Source organism: Pipistrellus kuhlii, unplaced genomic scaffold (genome assembly GCF_014108245.1).
Source record: "Pipistrellus kuhlii isolate mPipKuh1 unplaced genomic scaffold, mPipKuh1.p scaffold_m20_p_11, whole genome shotgun sequence".
Taxonomy (NCBI): domain Eukaryota; kingdom Metazoa; phylum Chordata; class Mammalia; order Chiroptera; family Vespertilionidae; genus Pipistrellus; species Pipistrellus kuhlii.
Genome location: NW_023425416.1, coordinates 25,635,513 through 25,654,735, shown reverse-complemented (window position 1 = coordinate 25,654,735; position 19,223 = coordinate 25,635,513). Strand labels below are relative to the sequence as shown.

Below are 19,223 nucleotides of genomic sequence, written 5' to 3'. Positions count from 1 at the left end.
GTTTTTGGAGGAAGGGAAAGCTGCCTGGGTCAGCCCCCTGCCAGGCTGCGGCCTGGGGGACAGCGGAGTGACAGCAGTGGGGTGGCATCCAGCGCACCCCCATGTGGCTGCAGCCTGGAGAGCGTTCCCCCAGCGGCTGTGTGCGGTGAGTGTCCGAAGCTGCCTGTTCGGAGCCGGCAATGAGGGCTGGTGGGGCTGGCACTGCATTCTCAGTTCCCGGGCCTCCTGACCCTGCCTTCCTCGTAGGAAACGTGTCCCCAAGGGTCTGAGCTGCACGTGTGTGTCCCGGAGCAGGATGACCGCAGGGGTGGATCCGGAGGAGGGATGTGCGGGGGGGGGGGGGTGGTGGAGGGGGGGACGGGACTGTCCCGGCTCTGCCTGCCCGGCTCTGCTGGGCCCAGCCTGTGGGTGCAGGGACTCCAGCCGTGGTGCTCCAGCACCCACTTCCCTCTGCCCCTCAGCGTCCCTCCTCCATGCTCTGGCTCCTCAAGACCCTCCTGGGGCACCTTGGCTGCCGCTCTAACCCTAACCCCCGCCCCAGCCTGGGGCAGGGTCCCGGAGGGAGCCGGGCAGGCCGCACTCCTGGGTTCCTGCAGCCGCCCCTTCGCAGCTGCGTGCGATGATGCTTATTCTCGAGTCCTTGCCCGGTGCCCAGGTGGCTGATGGGTTTGATATTGTTTTGCTGCTGCCACGTGGGCCGGTGTGAGGAGGGAGGTGTTTGGGGACTGAGGGCCTGAGGTCAGGTGGAGAGAGGGAATCACTGTCAGAAAACGTAGCATTCTGTCTGTCTGTCTGTCTGTGGTCGCAGGCCTGCCGGGCTAGCTCCTCTGCAGGCCGACGGCAGCCCATTGGCAGCCTTGTCAGGCACAGTGCACCCTGTGCAGCTGCCGGTGTGGGTGAGCCGATGTGATTGGTGGCAGGTCTGGGCTTGGAGTCTGTGCTCGTTCATTGGGGACCTGTCTTCTCTGGGTCCCTGACTTCTCTCGGGACACGATGAGGACTTAGGAGCCTGCCATGAGGAATCCGTCCCCAGTTGGCTTTTCTCTGGTGCCCCCTGCCCGGAGGACCCTGTTCCCCAAACTTTCTGCCTACCTCCCCCCCCCCCCCCCCCCCGCAATTGGGTGCACCTGGTGGATGGCGGCTGACAGGTGAGCATCCCAAGGCTCAGGGCAGCATCCCTGCGATGCTGGGCCCCTGGGAGGGCTCCTGGAAGCCCCGCAGCCAGCCGTCCAGGCAGACAGCCAAGCTGAGTGCTTTCCTCTGGGAGTTGGGCGTGCCTCCTTTGGGAGGAGCCCCGGTTTTCCAGGGCCCAGGCTCTCACGGTCCCTCCTGTCCCTCCGGTGCTGAGACTTTGGTTAATGAGGGGAAGAAAATGCAATGACAGCTCTGAGCCAGGCTGGGCACTCTCAGATTGCGTTTCAAAGCTCACTTCTTGGAGCTCACGCGTGGAAGCTGGTTTTGAACATCAGGACTGGTTGGGGGCCACTTGGAACTGAGGGACTTCTACCCATGAGGCCCCCGAGGCCAGTGAGGTCACTCATGTGGCTTGGCGTCACCAGGCCCGTCCTCAGGAGGCAGGCAGCAGGCAGCAGGAGGCAGGCAGGTTTTAGTCACGCCCCAGGGTCTCTGCCCCATGTCTTAGCGATGCTTCATGGACTTCCCAGGCCCCGGGCCAGGATTGGGCAAGAGAGGAGCAGAAGGTGGGCCTCCCCACCCCCAAGCCCAGCACAGGGATCTAAGGCATCCTTTACTCAGTTGGCAAACATCTGCCGAGGGCTTGCAGGATGCCAGGCCCCGTGCCACAGGCTGGCCCACAACACGAGTGACACAGGGTCCCCGCCCGTGAGGAACCCCGGGGCTAGGTGGCTTCAGAGCCTGAGAACAGCCTTTCCTGACTCAGGGTGATGAGTCTGCAAGGTGGCAGTGCGAGGCTCCGGCCCAGGCCCATGGGCCCAGGCAGCCTCCTCGGAGGAAGTGGCCCTCAGGTGGGAGTGGCTCAGCTATGAGGGGGAAGGGCAGTGCCTGGAGCTCAGTGGTATAATGATGTTAGGGTTTTTTTCCCCCTCCCTGCTCGCTCTTTCCTCCCCTTTTAGTGGCGCAAATGATAATGATCCCTTTGTAAAGGAATTGAGGTCGGGCCAAAACTGGTTTGGCTCAGTGGATGTTGGCCTGTGGACTGAAAGGTCCCAGGTTTGATTCTGGTCAAGGGCATGTACATTGGTTGCAGGCACATCCCCAGTAGGGGGTGTGCAAGAGGCGGCTGATCATGTTTCTAATTCTCTATCCCTCTCTCTTCCTCTCTGTAAGAAAATCAATAAAATATATTTTAAAAAAAAGAAAGAAAAAAAAGAATTGAGGTCGGTAGGTTACGGGTAAGAAGTTGGTGTTCTCCCAGGAGTGACAGCTGTGACTTTGGAGCCCCATCAGGAAGCCACCTTCCTCCAGGGCCTGAGCAGGTCCTCCGGCCTGCAGCCCTGCTCACTCATCTCCCACACTCCCGCCCTGCAGGACCAGAACCGCCTGGGAGCTTGTTAAGGATGCAGGTTTCCAGGCCCTGCGCCAGGCCTCCGACACAGCATTGCTGGGGCTCTACCCAGGAGCCCGTGTGTCTCTGAGCTCTCCAGGGGGTGGTTATGCAGAAAAGTTTGAGAGCCACTGCCCAATCTAGCCCTTTGCATTGCCTGGTGCTGTGGGTGTTCCCCCGCCAGCTGGTCCCAGATACTCCCAGCTCCTGGGGACCTGGGGCAAAAGCTCAGTGACATTGGGGCTCAGTCTGAGAGCGAGCCTCCTGCCTCCTGCCTTCCCTTCAGGGGCCTGGTGAGGGGAAGACACGGACAGAGGCCCTGACCGGGCCCCTTTGCCGCTCCTCACCGGGAAGCGCCCTCCGGGGCAGACTTTCTCAGGGCGTTCACGGGCATTGTGCCCTCCTGTCTGGCCGCCTTTGAGGGCACAGCTCCCTCAGCCGGTCAGCAGAGGCCAGGGAAACAAGTCCACGGTCGTCCTTCCTCTGTGGCCTCAACCAGGTGACCGAACTTTTGCTGTGTCAGCCTCTCCCCACTTTTTACTCTCCGTCTCGGTGGTCTCCCAACGTGCAGAGGTGGAGGCACCGAGAGACCCAGTGGAGAATTTGCTGGGCTGTGGGCCAGGCAGCAGTGGGCACACCGCCAGGTGCCCTTGTTCTTGGCAGGTACCTGAGCTCAAAGGTGTCAGAGGGTCTGTGCTTCCAGGGTCTGTGCAGCTTCCAGCAAGCGACCGCGTCTGAGCCAGGAAGGACGCTGAGCACCTTACGTGCACTCTCTGAGTCGCGTTTCGTTTTCTCAGGAATTCTTGTAGAGTGGGCAGTGCTGAACCCGTCTTGTGGATGAGAAAACTGAGGTTAACAGCGGCTAAATTTCAAATGTGAAAAGAATAGGCTAGCAGGACACTAATAAATGGACTTTATTTATTAGTCTGGTAGTCATCAGTTCGACAGTCATAATGTCTGCTTTCTTATTACCTTTGCAAACCGTTTTTGGGGGCATGATGTTGCCTTAGGCCAAGTCCAAAGACGGTTTTTGCCTGTTTTAACATTCCAAAGGTTTGAGGTGTAAGGTGTGCAAGGCCATTCCTCTGGAATGGCAGCTCTAGCTCCATTTACTTAATAATTTTTATAATCTAATAAGGGAAAGGGGAGAATTAAATAACGAGATAACAGGAACTCAAAAGGATTGAAAATAGGATTGGAGAAAGGTATACTGGGCAACTTTGAAACAAAGAAAGCAATTTTCATAGTAGATAAGACAGTATAACTCAAATATATCATAAAGACAAAGAAAGATGTTATTTTCTATAATAATAAAAGTGCAATATGCTACTTAGACTGGACAGCTGAATGACCTTCCGGATGTCATTCTGGACGTTCTTCCAGATGAAGCTGCAGGGGCCGAGGCAGAGGCAGTTAGGGGCGATCAGGCAGGCAGAGGCAGAGTGGTTAGGGGTGATCAGGCAGGCAAGCAGAGTGGTTAGGGGTGATTAGGCAGGCAGGCAGAGTGGTTAGGGGTGATGAGGCAAGCAGGTGAGTGGTTAGGAGCCAGCAGTCTCAGATTGTGAGAGGAATAACCCCTGAGGGATCCCAGATTTTGAGAGGGTGTTCAAGCAAGTCTGAGAGAACACTCCCTCTCTCCCCCGCACGAATTTTGTGCACCAGGCCTCTAGTAGTCTCATAAGAGTAGCCATAACTAAGAATATATAATCATGGCCATGTATTTTGTATATTATAAACCTGAAATATAAACCAACAACTGAAAAACTGCACGGAGGAGATAAATCAATAGTTGGATTTGAAAGTTTTCATACATTCCACTTTGAAAATGAAAGATAAAGTAGACAAAGCGGAAACAAGAATAAAGAATATTAAAAAGACATGATTACTAACTTGATCACACATGGGACAGTCATAGGAATTAATCACGCACTAAACCACAAGGGCATTATCAATATATTCCAATGAATTGTCACCCTACGGACTGTCCAGGCCACAAAGAAATTAGAAAACAATAATGGCCCAATGGATAGAGCGTCGGCTTGGGGACTGAAGGGCCCCGGGTTCGATTCCGATCAAGGGCATGTGCCTTGGTTGCAGGCATATCCCCAGTGGGGGGTGTGCAAGAGGCAGCCGATCGATGACTCTCTCTCATTGATGTTTCTAACTATCTCTTTCCCTTCCTTTCTGTACAAAAATCAATAAAATATATTTTAAAACAAAAACAGAAAAACACAACAAAGAAAACCAATAATGAATGGATTGCTGTAGAAATCTCATGTGTAGATTTCTAAAAGCATTACTACTTTAAAAAATCATTTAAGAGGAAATAATAAAAGAAAAACAAACCATTATGTCAAACATTTTAGGAGAATTATAACAAATTATTCCACTCTAAGATTCATAGAGTTCTACTCTAAGAACATAGAAAAGCAACGGTTTTAATTTTCAAATTACAGTTTACATTCAGTATTAATTTGCGTTAGTTCTCAGTGTACAAGCAGAGTGGTCAGATAGTCATACACTCCACAAAGTGAGATTTAGATCAAATAAGAAGGAAGGAAGGAAATAAAAAAGATAAGGATGAAAATAGAAAATTTAAAGAAAAAGGGGACAGAAAATTAACAACAAAAGTTAGTTTTCTGAAAAGATGAATACAATAGGCAAAATATTTGTCAAAGTTTGATAATGATAAAGAAAAAAAATGAAAGCAGTATGGAGTGAAAAAGGAATAAATACAGACATAACAATACAGATTTCAAATAATAAAATATTATAAACAACTATATATCAATACATTTGAAAACCTAGATGGGACACACTTATAAAAAAAAAAATGTAAAGGCCACAATTACCACGTAAGAGAGAAGGAGACCTTGAACACATCGCTAACCATGAAAGAGGGAAAGGTAACGTACCACCCCCTCAGGCTAAGGTGGTTTTCTAGGTAAGATATCCTAACCTTCATGGGTCAGGTAGCTTTTATAGTTACAAGCTGTTGCAGAAAAGAGAAAGATGAGGAAAAAGCTATCTCCCTCATTTTCCGATTTATTGTAAAATCTTTATACCAAAACCAGGTATGAACTGAACAAGAACAAAACTTTTAGGTATCACTTCAAATCCTGAGTGTATAAAACCTCAGTGAACTATCAGCTGACTAAATAAATATATTAGGAAAAGGGGGGTTAACCCATGAACTTGAGATGGTTCTGCTTTAGAGAGAAATGTCAGTGAGGTTGCCCGCGTTAGTGAACAAAAGGGAAAAAGAACGTATCTCAGTAGATATGAGGAAATATTGAATGGGGCTCAGTGCCTTTAAACAATGAAGCTCTCGGGAGTGGAGGATTTGAGAACTTCCTCCTCCTGGCAGAGGCTATCCTCTGAAAATATTCAGAAAAATCATGTTTAACACCTTGCAGACGGGTCATGAGAATTCTCTCTTCTGTTCTAAGGCTTGTGACCAATCATGAGAATTCTTTAAAAAGATATTAGCTTGTAAGAAAATGTAATAACTCCAAAATGCAATGGGTGTTTAATTTTAAAGTATGCCTTTAATATTTATGTAAAACGTGGGCCTTTTTGTTTTTTTAAAAATATATTTTATTGATTTTTTACAGAGAGGAAGAGAGAGGGATAGAGAGTTAGAAACATCGATGAGAGAGAATCATCTTCAGTCTGCAGGCCGACGCTCTATCCACTGAGCCAAACCGGTTTCGGCTGAGTGTTGAATTTTAAAGCGTGCCTTTAATATTTATTTATTTTATTTATTTATTTTAATATATTTTATTGATTTTTTTTTGCCCCCCTCCCTCCCTCCCATACATACCCTCCATCCCCAGAGTTTTATGTCCAGTGGTTGTACTTATATGCATGTATACAAGTCCTTCGGTTGATCTATTATCTCCCCCAGATCTCCCTCCCCTCCCCACTGTAAATTGACAGTCTGCTTGTTGTTTTACTGTCTCTATATCTATCTTTTGGTTCATCAGTTTATAATGTTCTTTATTATCCATAAATGAGTGAGGTCATGTGGTGTTTCTCTTTCATTGATTGGCTTATTTCACTCAGCATGATGCTCTCCAATTCCATCCAGGTTGCTGCAAATGATGAGAATTCCTTCTTTTTTATGGCAGCATAGTATTCCATTGTGTAGATTAGGGGTGTCGAACTCAATCAGAGAAGGGGCCAAAATCTAAAATCCAGCCTAAATCGCGGGCCGAATGGTTTACTGAACAGTCATAAACTGTCATTGTGATGGAAACGCAGCGGAGTGCAGTGATGACAGCGCGGTGCGGGCCACATTGCAAGGCCTGGCGGGACGGATTTGGCCCGCGGGCCTTGTGTTTGACACATGTGGTGTAGATGTACCATAGTTTTTGGATCCAATCATCTGCTGATGGGCACCTAGGCTGTTTCCAAATTCTGGCTATTGTAGATTGTGCTGCTATGAACATAGGGGTGCATATATCCTTTCTGATTGGTGTTTCTAGTTTCTTGGGATATATTCCTAGGAGTGGGATTACTGGGCCAAATGGGAGTTCCATTTTCAGTTTTTTGAGGAAACTCCACACTGTTCTCCACAGTGGTTGCACCAGTCTGCATTCTCACCAGCAGTGCACGAGGGTTCCTTTTTCTCCACAACCTTGCCAACACTTGTCATTTGTTGATTTGTTGATGTTGGCCATTCTGACAGGTGTGAGGTGGTACTGCATTGTTGTTTTGATTTGCATCTCTCAGATAATTAGTGACTTTGAGCATGTTTTCATGTGCCTTTTGGCCTTCTTTCTGTCTTCTTTTGAAAATATTCTATTTAGGTCCATTCCCCATTTCTTAATTGGATCATTCATCTTTTTTTTTATTTAGTTGTATCAGCTGTCTGTAGATGTTGGAGATTAAACCTTTATCAGTGGTGTTATTTGCAAATATGTTCTCCCACACCATGGGCTTTCTTGTTGTTTTGTTGATGGTTTCTTTTGCTGTAAGAAAGCTTTTTATTTTGATGTAGTCCCATTTGTTTATTTTCTCTTTAGGAAAGCGTGCCTTTAATATTTATATAAAACGTTTTTTGTACTCTGCCCACTGGGTGAAGCTAGCAATGGAACTGCGGGCCTGCAACGTGTTAGAAAGTTCCCGTTGAGGCCAGGGTCAGGATAGCGGTGCTCGCTACCACCCTGCTAGTCACACAAGAGAAACAAATAGTAAAGATAAGGGCCGGGAGCAAAGAACAACAGGAGTTATTATTTGGAGATTATCAATGAATGTAGATAGCCTCTGAGAATCAGTGAGTGATTAGAACTCATAACAGATTTCAACCAAGTAGCCCATTAGGAATGAAATTTCTAATAACTGTCACACCGTCAAGGCCAGCTAACAAAATATGCCCAGGACTTTAATAGAACGCAGTTTGTGACCCTATGTGAATACAGCCATGTGAATTAATAAAGGGAAATACTCTCGTCATGGATGCAGACTTAATATTGAAAAGATGTCAGTTCTATTACAAATTTATAAATTAAAAAATAGAGCAATCTATATATATATATATATATATATATATATATATATATATATAGAGAGAGAGAGAGAGAGAGAGAGAGAGAGAGAGAGAGAGACAGACAGACACACGGATAAGATGATGCTAAGGTTCCCATGGAAGTATAAATACCTGCCATGTTCTGAATCGGCCTAAAAAAGAAAAGCAAAAAGGGGGGCTTCACCCTCCCCCGGTGGTACTGCAGAGCCAGAGAGATTACAGCGGAATGGTGACGGTGCAGGGACAGACCAGGCTAAGTCCAGCACCAAGTTCAGCCACGCGTGAGAATGCACACGACTCAGGAGGGACGTAGCCTCACAAGTCAGGAGAAAAGTGGCCTTTTTAAAGAAATTTTAAAAAATAGAGAGTTAGAAACATCAATGAGAGAGAATCATTGACCAGCTGCCTCCTGCAACCAAGGTACATTGACCAGCTGTGCCCGCAACCAAGGTACATGCCCTTGACTGGAATCGAACCTGGGACCCTTCAGTTTGCAGGCCGACGCTCTATCCACTGAGCTAAACCGGTTTCGGCTTTTTTAATTTTTAGTTTGTGATGTTAGAAAATTGCCTTAGAGTGGAAAGAGAAATGAAATGATAAGCCTATCGCACCCACTATTTAAAAATCCCGGACTAAGTGCAACAGCTAAAATATGAAGCCCATAGATAAAAACAGAGTAGTTAAGAATTAGAAGTAGGGAAAGATCCCCAAAAGACCGATGAGAATGGAAAACGGAGTAATTTGTCTACGTCGGGCTGAGTGCTGGGTACGAGGAGCCGCCCCATAAATGCCAGTCTCTTCATTCCATCCCCTGGGCCAGACTTGTCGGGGGCACCGGGAAGACGGCCTGCTGCTGTGTGGCCCCTGGGGAGGGATGGCAGGTGCTGAGGGGCTGAGGAGGGCCTTCAGGATGCCTGAGGCAGGACCTGACGGTCTCTCCTTTTTTTTTTTTTTAATTTTTAAAAATTTTTTATTGATTATGGTATCACATAATTGTCCTCATCCCCCCATTCCCATCATATGCCCCCACCCCCTGTTGTCCATGGCCACTGGCCAGGCCCACATGCATGCACACAAGTCCTTTGGTTGATCTCTTCCCCTTATCCCCACCCTCCCCTACTTTCCCTCTGAGGTTTGAGAGTCTGATTGCTCTTCTCTTTCTTTTGGGTCTGTTTTTGTTCATCAGTCTATGTTGTTCATCATTTCCTCTAGATGTGTGAGATCATGTGATCCAAGAAATACCCTTGTAAGAACCTAAACTGAGACAAGCCATAATGGTTATGCGGAGAGGCAAATGAATCAGTCTGTAGTGAGATTGAAGTTGGCACTCAAAAGAACTGACAGTCTCTTCTTTTCTTGGTCTGAGTTGCTGCTCTGCCTGGGGGTTCAGGCTCGCTGTCTGGAGGGATGTCTTAGCGAGAAGCCTCCAGCGCAGGCCTGGGCGGCCCGGAGACACCAGGCCCAGGTCATCGGTGCGGCCCTGGGCCTCCCGTGGCCGCCCTCCCCGTCGGGGTGAGTGTGGGTCACGCTGAAGCAAGAGATGGGCTGGCCAGGGGCACCTCCCCGTCGCCCCTGCTGAACCCCAGAGTCATGCCCGGAGCTTGTTAAAGATAAAGGGGAGGCCCCGCCCTGCCGCCCTGATTCAGCCCGTGTGGGGCGGCTCGGCAGCCTCTGTCTGACCCGCTCCCACGCGTGGCCAGCCTGGACCACCTCCTCCGGGTCCAGGAGAGGAGAGCTGCTCAGGGCCGCCCGGGGAGGAAGGGGTACACATCTGCCTGGGGCGGGGTGAGTGGGAAGTGCTGTGGTTAGGGTGGGAGGAGCGTAAGGGGTCCAGCCTGGAGGTGCCAGGGAGAGCCCAGCTGTCACCAAGCTCTCCTCTGCGATGCCCCCTCCGCCCGCCCCCTCGGCTCTGACCCCGCCCTGGAATGGTCTGTGGATTGCCTGCTTCCTTCACTTGCCTGGGAGCTCCTTGAAGGCCAAGCACATTGCATTCATTCATTCATTCATTCATTCCACAAATATGCATGAAGACATTGGCATGCCCAGGGCAGGCCCTAATGGGATGGAGGCTGAGTCAGCCCACTGGCACTTCCAGTCCCGGCAGGAGGCAGGGAGACCGGGCAGCGCCAGCGTGTGCTAACGCTGCGGGGGAGTCGGCAGACACGCCACAGGACACTCACCCCCGCCTGAGGCCGGGAGGGCCGCCGGGAGGAAGTGGAGTCTGGGAGGGTGATGAACGGGGCAATTAAAGGCGAACAGGGAAGTGTGCTTCAGCCCCTGGGAATGGGATGTGCAGGCCTGGGCCGGGGCAGAAGAGGTCAAGGCGACTACTTCAGACGGGGGATGTGCTGGGGGGTGAGGCCCGGGTACTGGCTGGGGCCCCCAGAGCGCGCGAGCAGGCATGTCTACGTCAGTGCTGGCCGTGTGGTAGGGGCACTCCCCAGTACCCAGCGGGGCCTGCTCCGGGCAGCTGCGGGCATGGGTGGTGAGCGGCTGCTTCTCTCCAGCGGGACTGGGGGGCCGGGCCCCAGCCCTGCCACCCCCTTCCCCGTCACCCCCCTCTGTTCCTGGGGCCTGGGCCAGCGCTCCTCCCGGGAGCCAGGAAGCGTTCCTTCAGCCCCTGAGCCTCAGGGCCGGGCCCCTGGGACCTCACAAGCTGAAAACGGTGTCCCTGTGTCCGTGAGAATTCCAGGGATCCGGCCCCTGGGGAGTGGCTCTCCCCGGGATAGTGGTCTCAGAGGCCTGGGCCTGGGCCTGGAGGGCACCCTGGGGCCTGGAGGGTGTGTGCTGGGTGCGAGGGCTGCAGGGACAGCTCTGCTCCGTCCCCGGGCAGTGAGCCTCGAGCTGATGGGAAGGACCAGCCCTTTCTCCGCCGGGGAGGTCCGGGCCCAGTGGATCTCTCTGAGCTGCCTTGCACTCGGGGCATGGCGCTAGCGGTGGCCATGTTATCCATCTGCTTTGTACCAGCTGCCCCACACACTCTTTGCCCTCCGTCCATCCCAGAAACCCCAGGGGAGGGTGTGAAGCGCCCTCCTTCTCTTCATGGCAGGGAACCGTTAGCCAGCAGGATTTCACTGCGTCCTGGGGACCTCCCTCTCCGGACGGGCAGGACTCAGCAGCAGGCACTGGCTGGACTGTGACCAGGAGACCCCCCCCCCACCCTGCACCCCCGCCCCGCCTGAGGGCCCTCTTTCCTGGGGTGGGGTGGGGCTCAGCTGGGGCTTCTGGACACGGAGGAGGGTCCCCCTCGGCAGCCCCACCCCCTGCTTGCCGATGTAACCAGCAGCAGGATGCCCTTTCTGGCTTTTCGAATGGGCACCAGGGACCTGCAGAGTCTGCACCCTCACATTGTGGGGCTCAGTGTGACCTCCGTATCTGTGAAAACTGCTTCTGGGAAAGACTGGAGGAAGCGTATCCACCCGCCCACGGCCGGCCGCCGCCACTGGTGGCGTTCCCTGATAAAATACGTTCCCTTTTGCTTAGCTACACATCCTAGTTTTTCTGCCGAGCACTGTGCCATTCACAGGAATATGGTGCCAGGAGCAAACCCCGTGTTATCCAGGGAGAGGCTCCGGCGGGGGCTGCTGGCTTCCACCAGGAGGTGGGCCTTGTGTGCCCAAGAGAAGGAGCGGGTTCCAGCCTGTGAGCCCCGGGGGGGGGAGGGAGGGGTAGGAGGATCCCCACAGCCACCCGGGAGGGCACCCCAGGCCGGAGCTGGCGGAGCTGGTGTCTGGTGCCCGGTCAGTGTCACAGCCCAGCGTGGGCCCCGCCGGCCGGCTGCTCCCTGAGGGCAGGGCCGCTGAGTCAATGGCCGGGCGCCCAGTGCGCTCAGCGCCCGGAGGGGACCTGCCCCCGGCTCGGCCCGGCTGGCCCCGGCAGCCCGTCTGGTGCCAGGAGCCTGCAGCTCTCGAGTCTAACTTCCCCTCGGGCCTTCTTTCTTCTAGATCCACTTTCCGGACGTGGAGCGGGTCGAGTGGGCCAACAAGGTAAGGCCTGGGGGCACCGTGCGTGGGGCTGACCTCACTCCAGGGCCTCCCGCCGCCTCCCTCTGCTGAGGGACCTGCAGGGATGGGGCAGGGGGAGGGCAGCATGTGGGCCCAGGCCCTTCCTGCCCTGGCGTGGTGGGTGGCCTCCTCCCGTCTCTCCCCTTAGCCCTTACCTCCCTCCCGGTTCTTCTCATCACCAATGGCTCTCTTTCCTATGAAAAACACATGCTTTTTCCTGTGCAGTTAATGCATGGTGCAGCACAAACGTCAGGAAATACAGAGTGTAGACAGAAAAGTGCAGCCTCGCTGAAACCGGTCTGGCTCAGTGGATAGAGCGTTGGCCTGCGGACTGAAAGGTCCCGGTCAAGGTTCGGTCCCGGTCAAGGGTATGTACCCTGGTTGTGGGTACATCCCCAGTGAGGGGTGTGCAAGAGGAAGTTGATGGATGATTCTCTCTCATCGATGTTTCTAACTCTCTATCCCTCTCTCTTCCTCTCTGTAAAAATCAATAAAATATATTTTAGAAAGGAAGGAAGGAAGGAAGGAAGGAAGGAAGGAAGGAAGGAAGGAAGGTGCAGCCTCCAGCGGCCCCGGCCCAGAGATGCTGCCTGGGAGCGGAGGGGGCTGATTCCACAGCTGCCTCTGGCCTTGGCCTTGGCCTGGCTCCCAGCCCAGACCCGCCAGCACTGGCCCGGCGACCGGGCAGGTTGCCCGGCGTCTCAGAGCCGGCTCCCTCCTCCGTGCAGGGGAGCGATTATGGTCCCTGCCAGAGCGCTGGTGCGAGGATTAGTGAGGTAATTAGTGCCCCACGGTGCCTGGCTTCCTGGGTGCCAGGATGGCTGTCCTCACAGGTGTGGCTGCTCAGATGCCCCGGGTCCGGCCCCTCCCCTTGCAGTGAGAAAGCAGACTCGTTCCTCCGGGCCCTGCCCAGAGCTGCCCCTCGCTGTAAAGGCTCGTGCAGTCCCCCTGGACACTTGAACACAAACCTCGCCTCTGTTCTGGATAGGAATGACTTAGGTTAAATAGAAAAAAAGCGTTCGGATTGTGTTTTGTTTTTTGTTTGGGTGTTTTTTGTTAATTCTCACCTGAGGATATTTTTCCCTTGGGAAAATGTTAGGGAGAAAGGAAGAGAGAGGGAAAGACAAAAAGAAACATCCATGTGAGAAAAACACATGGATCGGTTGCCTCCTGCACACGCCCCCACCAGGCCAGGGAGGAGCCTGCAACCAAGGTACATGCCCTTGACTGGGATCGAACCAGAACCCTTTTCGTTCGCAGGCTGATGCTCTGTCCACTGAGCCAAACCACATAGGGCCCGGCCGATTGTGTTTGATCTAAGGTTGCTATTCTCGTATTACCCCAAATGTCTTTGCCGAGTGGATCAAAAGCTTCTCTGCCTGGCCAGCACGGCTCAGTGGTTGAGCGTTGACCTATGAACCAGGAGGCCACTGTTCAGTTCCCAGTCAGGGCACATGCCCGGGCTGCAGGCTCCATCCCCAGTAGGAGGTGTACAAGAGGCAGCCGATCAATGGTTCTCTCTCATCACTGAGGTTTCTCTCCCTCTCCTTCCCTCTCCCTTCCTCTCTGAAATAAATAAATATATATATATATATATATATATATATATATATATATATTTTTTTTTTTAAATATATTTTATTGATTTTTTACAGAGAGGAGGAGAGAGGGATAGAGATCTAGAAACGTCGATGAGAGAGAAACATCAACCAGCTGCCTCTTGCACACCCCTACCGGGGATGTGCCCGCAACCAATGTACATGCACCTGACCGGAATCGAACCTGGGACCTTTCAGTCCGCAGACCGACCCTTTACCACGGAGCCAAACCGGTTTCGGCAATGAAAATATTAAAAACACCTGTTCTCGGCCTCTGGGTGAAATGTGGAGGAAGCAGTTTGCTGCTTTAGCGGGAGGGAGCAGATCTCCGTGGGTCAGTGCGGGCCCAGGGCCTCTGGGACACACCATGTCCTGTGTGGGCCCCCCCCCCCGCCCCGTAGTGTGTTTCTGTGTGCTTGTGTGTTCCCAGGCCCCGCATGCATGGTATCTTCTTGCTTTGACGCGCACCAGTGCGTCCCACAGAGCCTAGTGCTCAGGAGGCCATTGGCAAGTGACAGCGCAGCGAGACGGGAAGGCGGGACCAGCCCCTGGGAGGCCCCTGGGAGAGGGGCGAGCCTCCCGCTCCCGGCTGGGGAGCCCCCTCTGTAAACTGAGGCCGGAGCCTGAGGGAAGGGAGAGGAGCCTGCGGCACCAGGCCCGTCTCCGTGCCTTCCCCTCCCCGGCCCCGCGCGGGCGCCCAGACCCGCCGTGGTCACTCTGCAGAGAAACCGGCCGGAGGAGGCAGCCTGTTCTGACGGCTAGAAAAAGCCTATGTCCACAGGAGACAATTGGTTTCTCTTCTGTGGTGTTTTCCCCTTAAACTCCAGGCCTGCTGCTCCTTACTTATCCCACAGGGAAGATCAGATAGCGGGTGTGTTAGCGCAGGACGGAAGGACTTCGTTCGGTGTGGTGAAGGACTGTCTGTGTCGGGCTGTTCTGCACACAGCGCCAGATCTTGGGGGCCTGCTGTCTACACGAGAGCAAGAGCCACTGCTGTAGTTAGCCCTGTGTGGCGGGCAGACGGCCGGCTGGGCGGGCAGATGGGCAGTGCAGAGGATCCTGTGGCCCTTATAGGCATATATTTGAAATAGAATTTTTTAAAATCTTCTCGGAGTTTATTACACAAGTTTGTGTGGCATAAAACTATAATATCCATTTTTAATTAATTTATTAATTAAGGTATCACATATTTGTCCTCAATCCCCATTCCAACCCCACCCCCACCCCCACTCACGTCTAACCAGTGGTCAAAATAAAATTTTAACATATAAAATGTTGTTAAATTTTGGAAGTGAAATTCCAGGTTAGCTTTTCAGTGAGGGCTGGGATTAGGCGGGAGATGGCCGTGCTCCAAGGCCTGCAAATGTCAGTTCAGGCAGCTGTGGGTCTGGGGTGGGGGACACAGCCCTGACCACTGAGGGCCTCTTCCCGTCCCATCCCCACAGGTCATCGCCCAGATCTGGCCCTACCTGAGCTTAATCATGGAAAACAAGTTCCGGGAGAAACTCGAGCCCAAGATCCGGGAGAAGAGCGTCCACCTGCGGACCTTCACCTTCACCAAGCTCGACTTCGGACGGAAGGTCAGTGCGGCTGGGGGCGGCCAGCCTGGGCCGAGGCTCTGCCCCCTGCCCCGGTCACGGCCGGCCCGAGGGATCCCACTGGTTCATTTGTTCATTCCGAGCATGGCCGTGTGCGAGGCATCCGCCGCAGGCGGAGGTGGGTGTGGCTGCGGCCCCGCCCTCAGGAAGGTGCTTGTCCTGTTGTGGAGGCAGATGCACGCACAGGCGGATGAGGACGTGGCAGTGTGCGTGGCAGTTTGTGCAGGGGTGCAGGAATGCGTGGATGCAGGGGTGGGGCGGTGGCAGGCGGGGAAGGCTGCCCAGAGGGGAGGTAGCTGAGCTGGCATTTGAAGAATTCTGCAGGCGGAGAGCCCGGCAGCCTGCAGACGGCTGTGTTGAGAGCAGAGCCTGCTCAGTCAGGCCAATAGCCTGGTGTGCCTGTGGGATGTGGCACTGCTGGAGAGCGCCGCCTGCTGGCAGCAGGCACAGGCCTAGAGGTGGCTGATCCTGAGAATGATGCTTTTTTAAAAAATATATATATTTTTTATTGATTTTTTACAGAGGAGGAAGGGAGAAGGATAGAGAGAAACATTGATGAGAGAGAAACATCGACCAGCTGCCTCTTGCACATCCTCTATTGGGGATATGCCCGCAACCAAGGAACATGCCCTTGACCGGAATCCGAACCGAACAAGGCCTGAGGCTACTTTTTATCACCTCAGGGGAACCTGGCCAGGGGCCTACAGGCTGACTAGATGCCCCAGCCCCGCAGGAGAAATACCTGGCTCCTGGTATTCAAAGCTCTTCCCTTCCCGTCTCTTTCCCGACCTGGCTTCTCCCCCAACCCCTCTCCATTTGGGGGCTCACGGAGTGACCCGCCTGGGCTCGGCCAGGACCAGGGCACTCACCTCAGCCCTTCCGTCATGCCCTTGAGTGTTTACAGCTCCTCCATTCCTGTGTCCGTGCCCAACTCCGCTCTGTGCTGTGAGGACCTTGGGTCAGTGACGTGACCTCTCTGAGCGTGTTTCCTCATCCGTAAGGAAAGGACCTGCTTCTGAGGTGGTTGTGAGGCGTGACCCGGTCTGGCCTCGGCGCACTCTGCATGGCTGTGTGAGTGGCAGAGCTTAAACACCGGAGAGCACGCCAGGGGCCAGGCCCAGCCTTGCCCTCCCCTGCTGTGAGCCCTGGGCTGGGGCAGCCTGCCAGCAGAGGGATGCTCACAGGCCGGCTCTCCTTCCTCTCTGCGGTGGGTCTCAGGAGGGCAATTCCTCAGGACTCGCTCTGCAGATGGGGTCCTGGGGCTGCTGAGCTTTCACACCGACCACCTGGGAGCAGCAGGCTGTGGGAAGTCACTTATGTCACCGCCCTCCCCCCTCCCCTCCACTGACTGTTCCGGTCTGGAGGCCATGGTAGAGCCAGGGGCTGAGGGCCTGATGCTTCGACAATTCTGGGAGCTCCCTTAAAGGACAAGAATGTGAAATGAGGGCAAAAAAAATGAATATTAAATAAATATGAGATTGAGAAAATAAGTCACAGCAACTTCTACACATTTGACATTTCACACTTATCCAAGACTGGAAAAACCACATGATCATTTTCATTAACTGCCCAACAGGCCCCGATGATACTTTTTTCTCTCCTGCATTTTTGGCTCCGTACTCTGATAACCTTCTCATGTGACAACGCCTCTGTAGACATCACTTTCCAGGAGAACAAAGAGAGGATGAAATGTTTCCTCTAAGTCTGATCACATTTTTCTTTAATGTTTTAATTGTGAAACTTCTCAAAAACAAAAGTTTGAGAGAACCATCTGGACGCCACACTGAGCCTTGCGCTGTGCTGCATCAGCTCATACCCGTGCCCTGACCCTCGTCTTTTCGAACGCACGTTTCACACAGAATTCCAGGCATTAGTGAGGCTCACCCCTGTCCACTTCAGTGTGTGCGTCACTCACATGCAGATGAAGGTTATTTTCGATTCTTGCTGAATGATAACCAGGCCTTCCTCAGTGCCCTCACAGGGGAGAGAGGTGGCCTGGGAGCCCAGCCCTCGGCCTGGCGTGGGGCTCTGATCACTAGGGTGAGATCACTGACCCTGCAGCTTCCTTTGCCCTGAGGAGCCGCTGCCTCCTCCTCTGCCCGAACTGCTCAGACGCCCCTCCAGGAAGCCTTGGCTCCCCTCTGCCCGCCCCACGCCGGGTCAGGAGGTGCCCCCGCCATCCCCAGATGCCCACGTGGCAGCGCAGGCTGCACCTCCCTCCCTCCCCGCCGTCTCCTCACTGGGCTGGGGGCGGGGGCTGGGGGCTGAGGGCGGGGGCTGGGGGCTGAGGGCTGGGGGTTGAGGGTTGAGGGCTGGGGCTGGGGGCTGGGGGCTGGGGGTGAGGGCTGAGGGCTGAGGGCTGGGGCTGGGGCTGGGGCTGGGGGCTGAGGACTGGGGCTGAGGGCTGAGGGCTGGGGGCTGGGGGCTGGGGGCTGGGGCTGAGGGCTGGGGCTGGGGGCTGAGGACTGGGGCTGAGGGCTGAGGGCTGAGGGCTGGGGGGTTGGGGCTGTGGGCTGTGGGGTTGGGGCTGGGGGCTGTGGGCTGTGGGCTGGGGGCTGGGGGCTGTGGACTGGGGGCTGAGGGCTGTGGACTGGGGGCTGGGGGCTGTGGACTGGGGGCTGGGGGCTGGGGGCTGTGGACTGGGGGCTGGGGGCTGTGGACTGGGGGCTGGGGGCTGGGGCTGGGGGCTGTGGAATGGGGGCTGGGGGCTGGGGGCTGTGGAATGGGGCTGTGGGCTGGGGCTGGGGGCTGGGGCTATGGAATGGGGGCTGGGGCTGGGGGCTGGGGGCTGTGGGCTGGGGCTGGGGGCTGGGGCTGTGGACTGGGGGCTGTGGGCTGTGGACTGGGGGCTGGGGCTGGGGGCGGGGGCTGCGGGCTGAGGGCTGGGGGATGGGGGCTGGGGGCTGAGGGCTGGGGGCGGGGGCTGCGGGCTGCGGGCTGCGGGCTGGGAGGCCAGGCCTGGCCACCTCGCTTTCCACCTTCTCCCAGCCCGGCGCCGGGTGCAGCTGGGAGCGCAGTGACTGTGTGGAGGGGAGAGAAACGAGGGGCACATTCCGGGGAGGGGAGTACCGGGGTGACTGAGGCCGGTGGGACCGCGGCGTGGGTTCCTGCGGTGATGCCTTCGGAGCGCAGAGGTCGTGCTGGTCACTGTGGACAGTACCCGGCGCCAGGCGGGCGGCGGCCACCCTGCCGCATGCCCCCCGCCGACCTCGCCCCCTCTCTTCCAGTGCCCCCGGGTCAACGGCGTCAAGGCGCACACCAGCAAGCACAACCGGAGGCAGGTGGTCCTGGACCTGCAGATCTGGTGAGGCTCCTGCCTGGGGCGGCGTGGGTCCGGGGCACGTTCTGTGGGAGCAGCCGGTGTGCAGATGGGGTGGCGTGTAGACGCTCTGATTTGCCCCTCAGAGCAGATATTACCCCCCTCCCCCCCGAGCTGCCCCGGGCTGGAGCTCGGGATGGGGAAGTTTCAGCAGAAGGGATGGTCCAGGGAGCCTCCGCCCTCGGACCCCTCAGCCCAGGCCTGGCTCCTCCAGCAGACCAGGCACCAGGCGTGTTCTGGGTGCCAAGGCCAGGAGCTGAGCTTTCCTAGGCTAGGGGCTGGGGCCAGGTCTGACCTCGAGGGTCCGAGCAGCTGCCTCACTGAGGATGTTGCAAGAGGGAGCACAGGTGACAAGATGCTGGGGCGTGGGGTGAGGCCCCCACGAGACGCCAGCAGGAGATCTGGGCCCTGTGGCTCCTCTGAAAACGGAAGGAGGCAGAGACACACGAGTGACTCGCTGAGTGGGCTGGGCAAGGGCTCCGTTTCTGAATGAGGTTTGCAACAGGCCTTGGGTCGGTGAGAAGGGAGATTGAACCCAGGAAGTCTTCCTGGAGGTGGTGAGATCGGAATTATGTGTTAAAGGACCCAGGACTAACTCCCAAGGCCCCAGAATGTTGCCGTTCCTTCTCAGTGCCTTGTATTTCCTGACC

The 19,223-nt window shown here is 54.7% G+C and overlaps 1 protein-coding gene across 20 annotated transcripts in view; it reads left to right on the top strand.

The window, feature by feature from the left end:
* The window catches only part of ESYT3 (extended synaptotagmin 3), an 85,161-nt gene that overhangs the window by 2,119 nt on the left and 63,819 nt on the right, over window positions 1–19,223 (top strand). For 19 of the 20 annotated variants that reach the window (XR_006741126.1, XR_006741128.1, XR_006741129.1 and 16 more), the window contains exons 2-4: window positions 11,999–12,040; window positions 15,102–15,236; window positions 18,482–18,558. Coding sequence is in view for 10 of the 20 variants with exons in the window: in XM_036431307.2 (XP_036287200.1) it covers window positions 11,999–12,040; window positions 15,102–15,236; window positions 18,482–18,558 (254 nt within the window). In the remaining 10 variants the exon portion in view is untranslated. The remainder of the gene's footprint in view (window positions 1–11,998; window positions 12,041–15,101; window positions 15,237–18,481; window positions 18,559–19,223) is intronic. The other variant, XM_036431312.2, reaches the window with a different exon arrangement.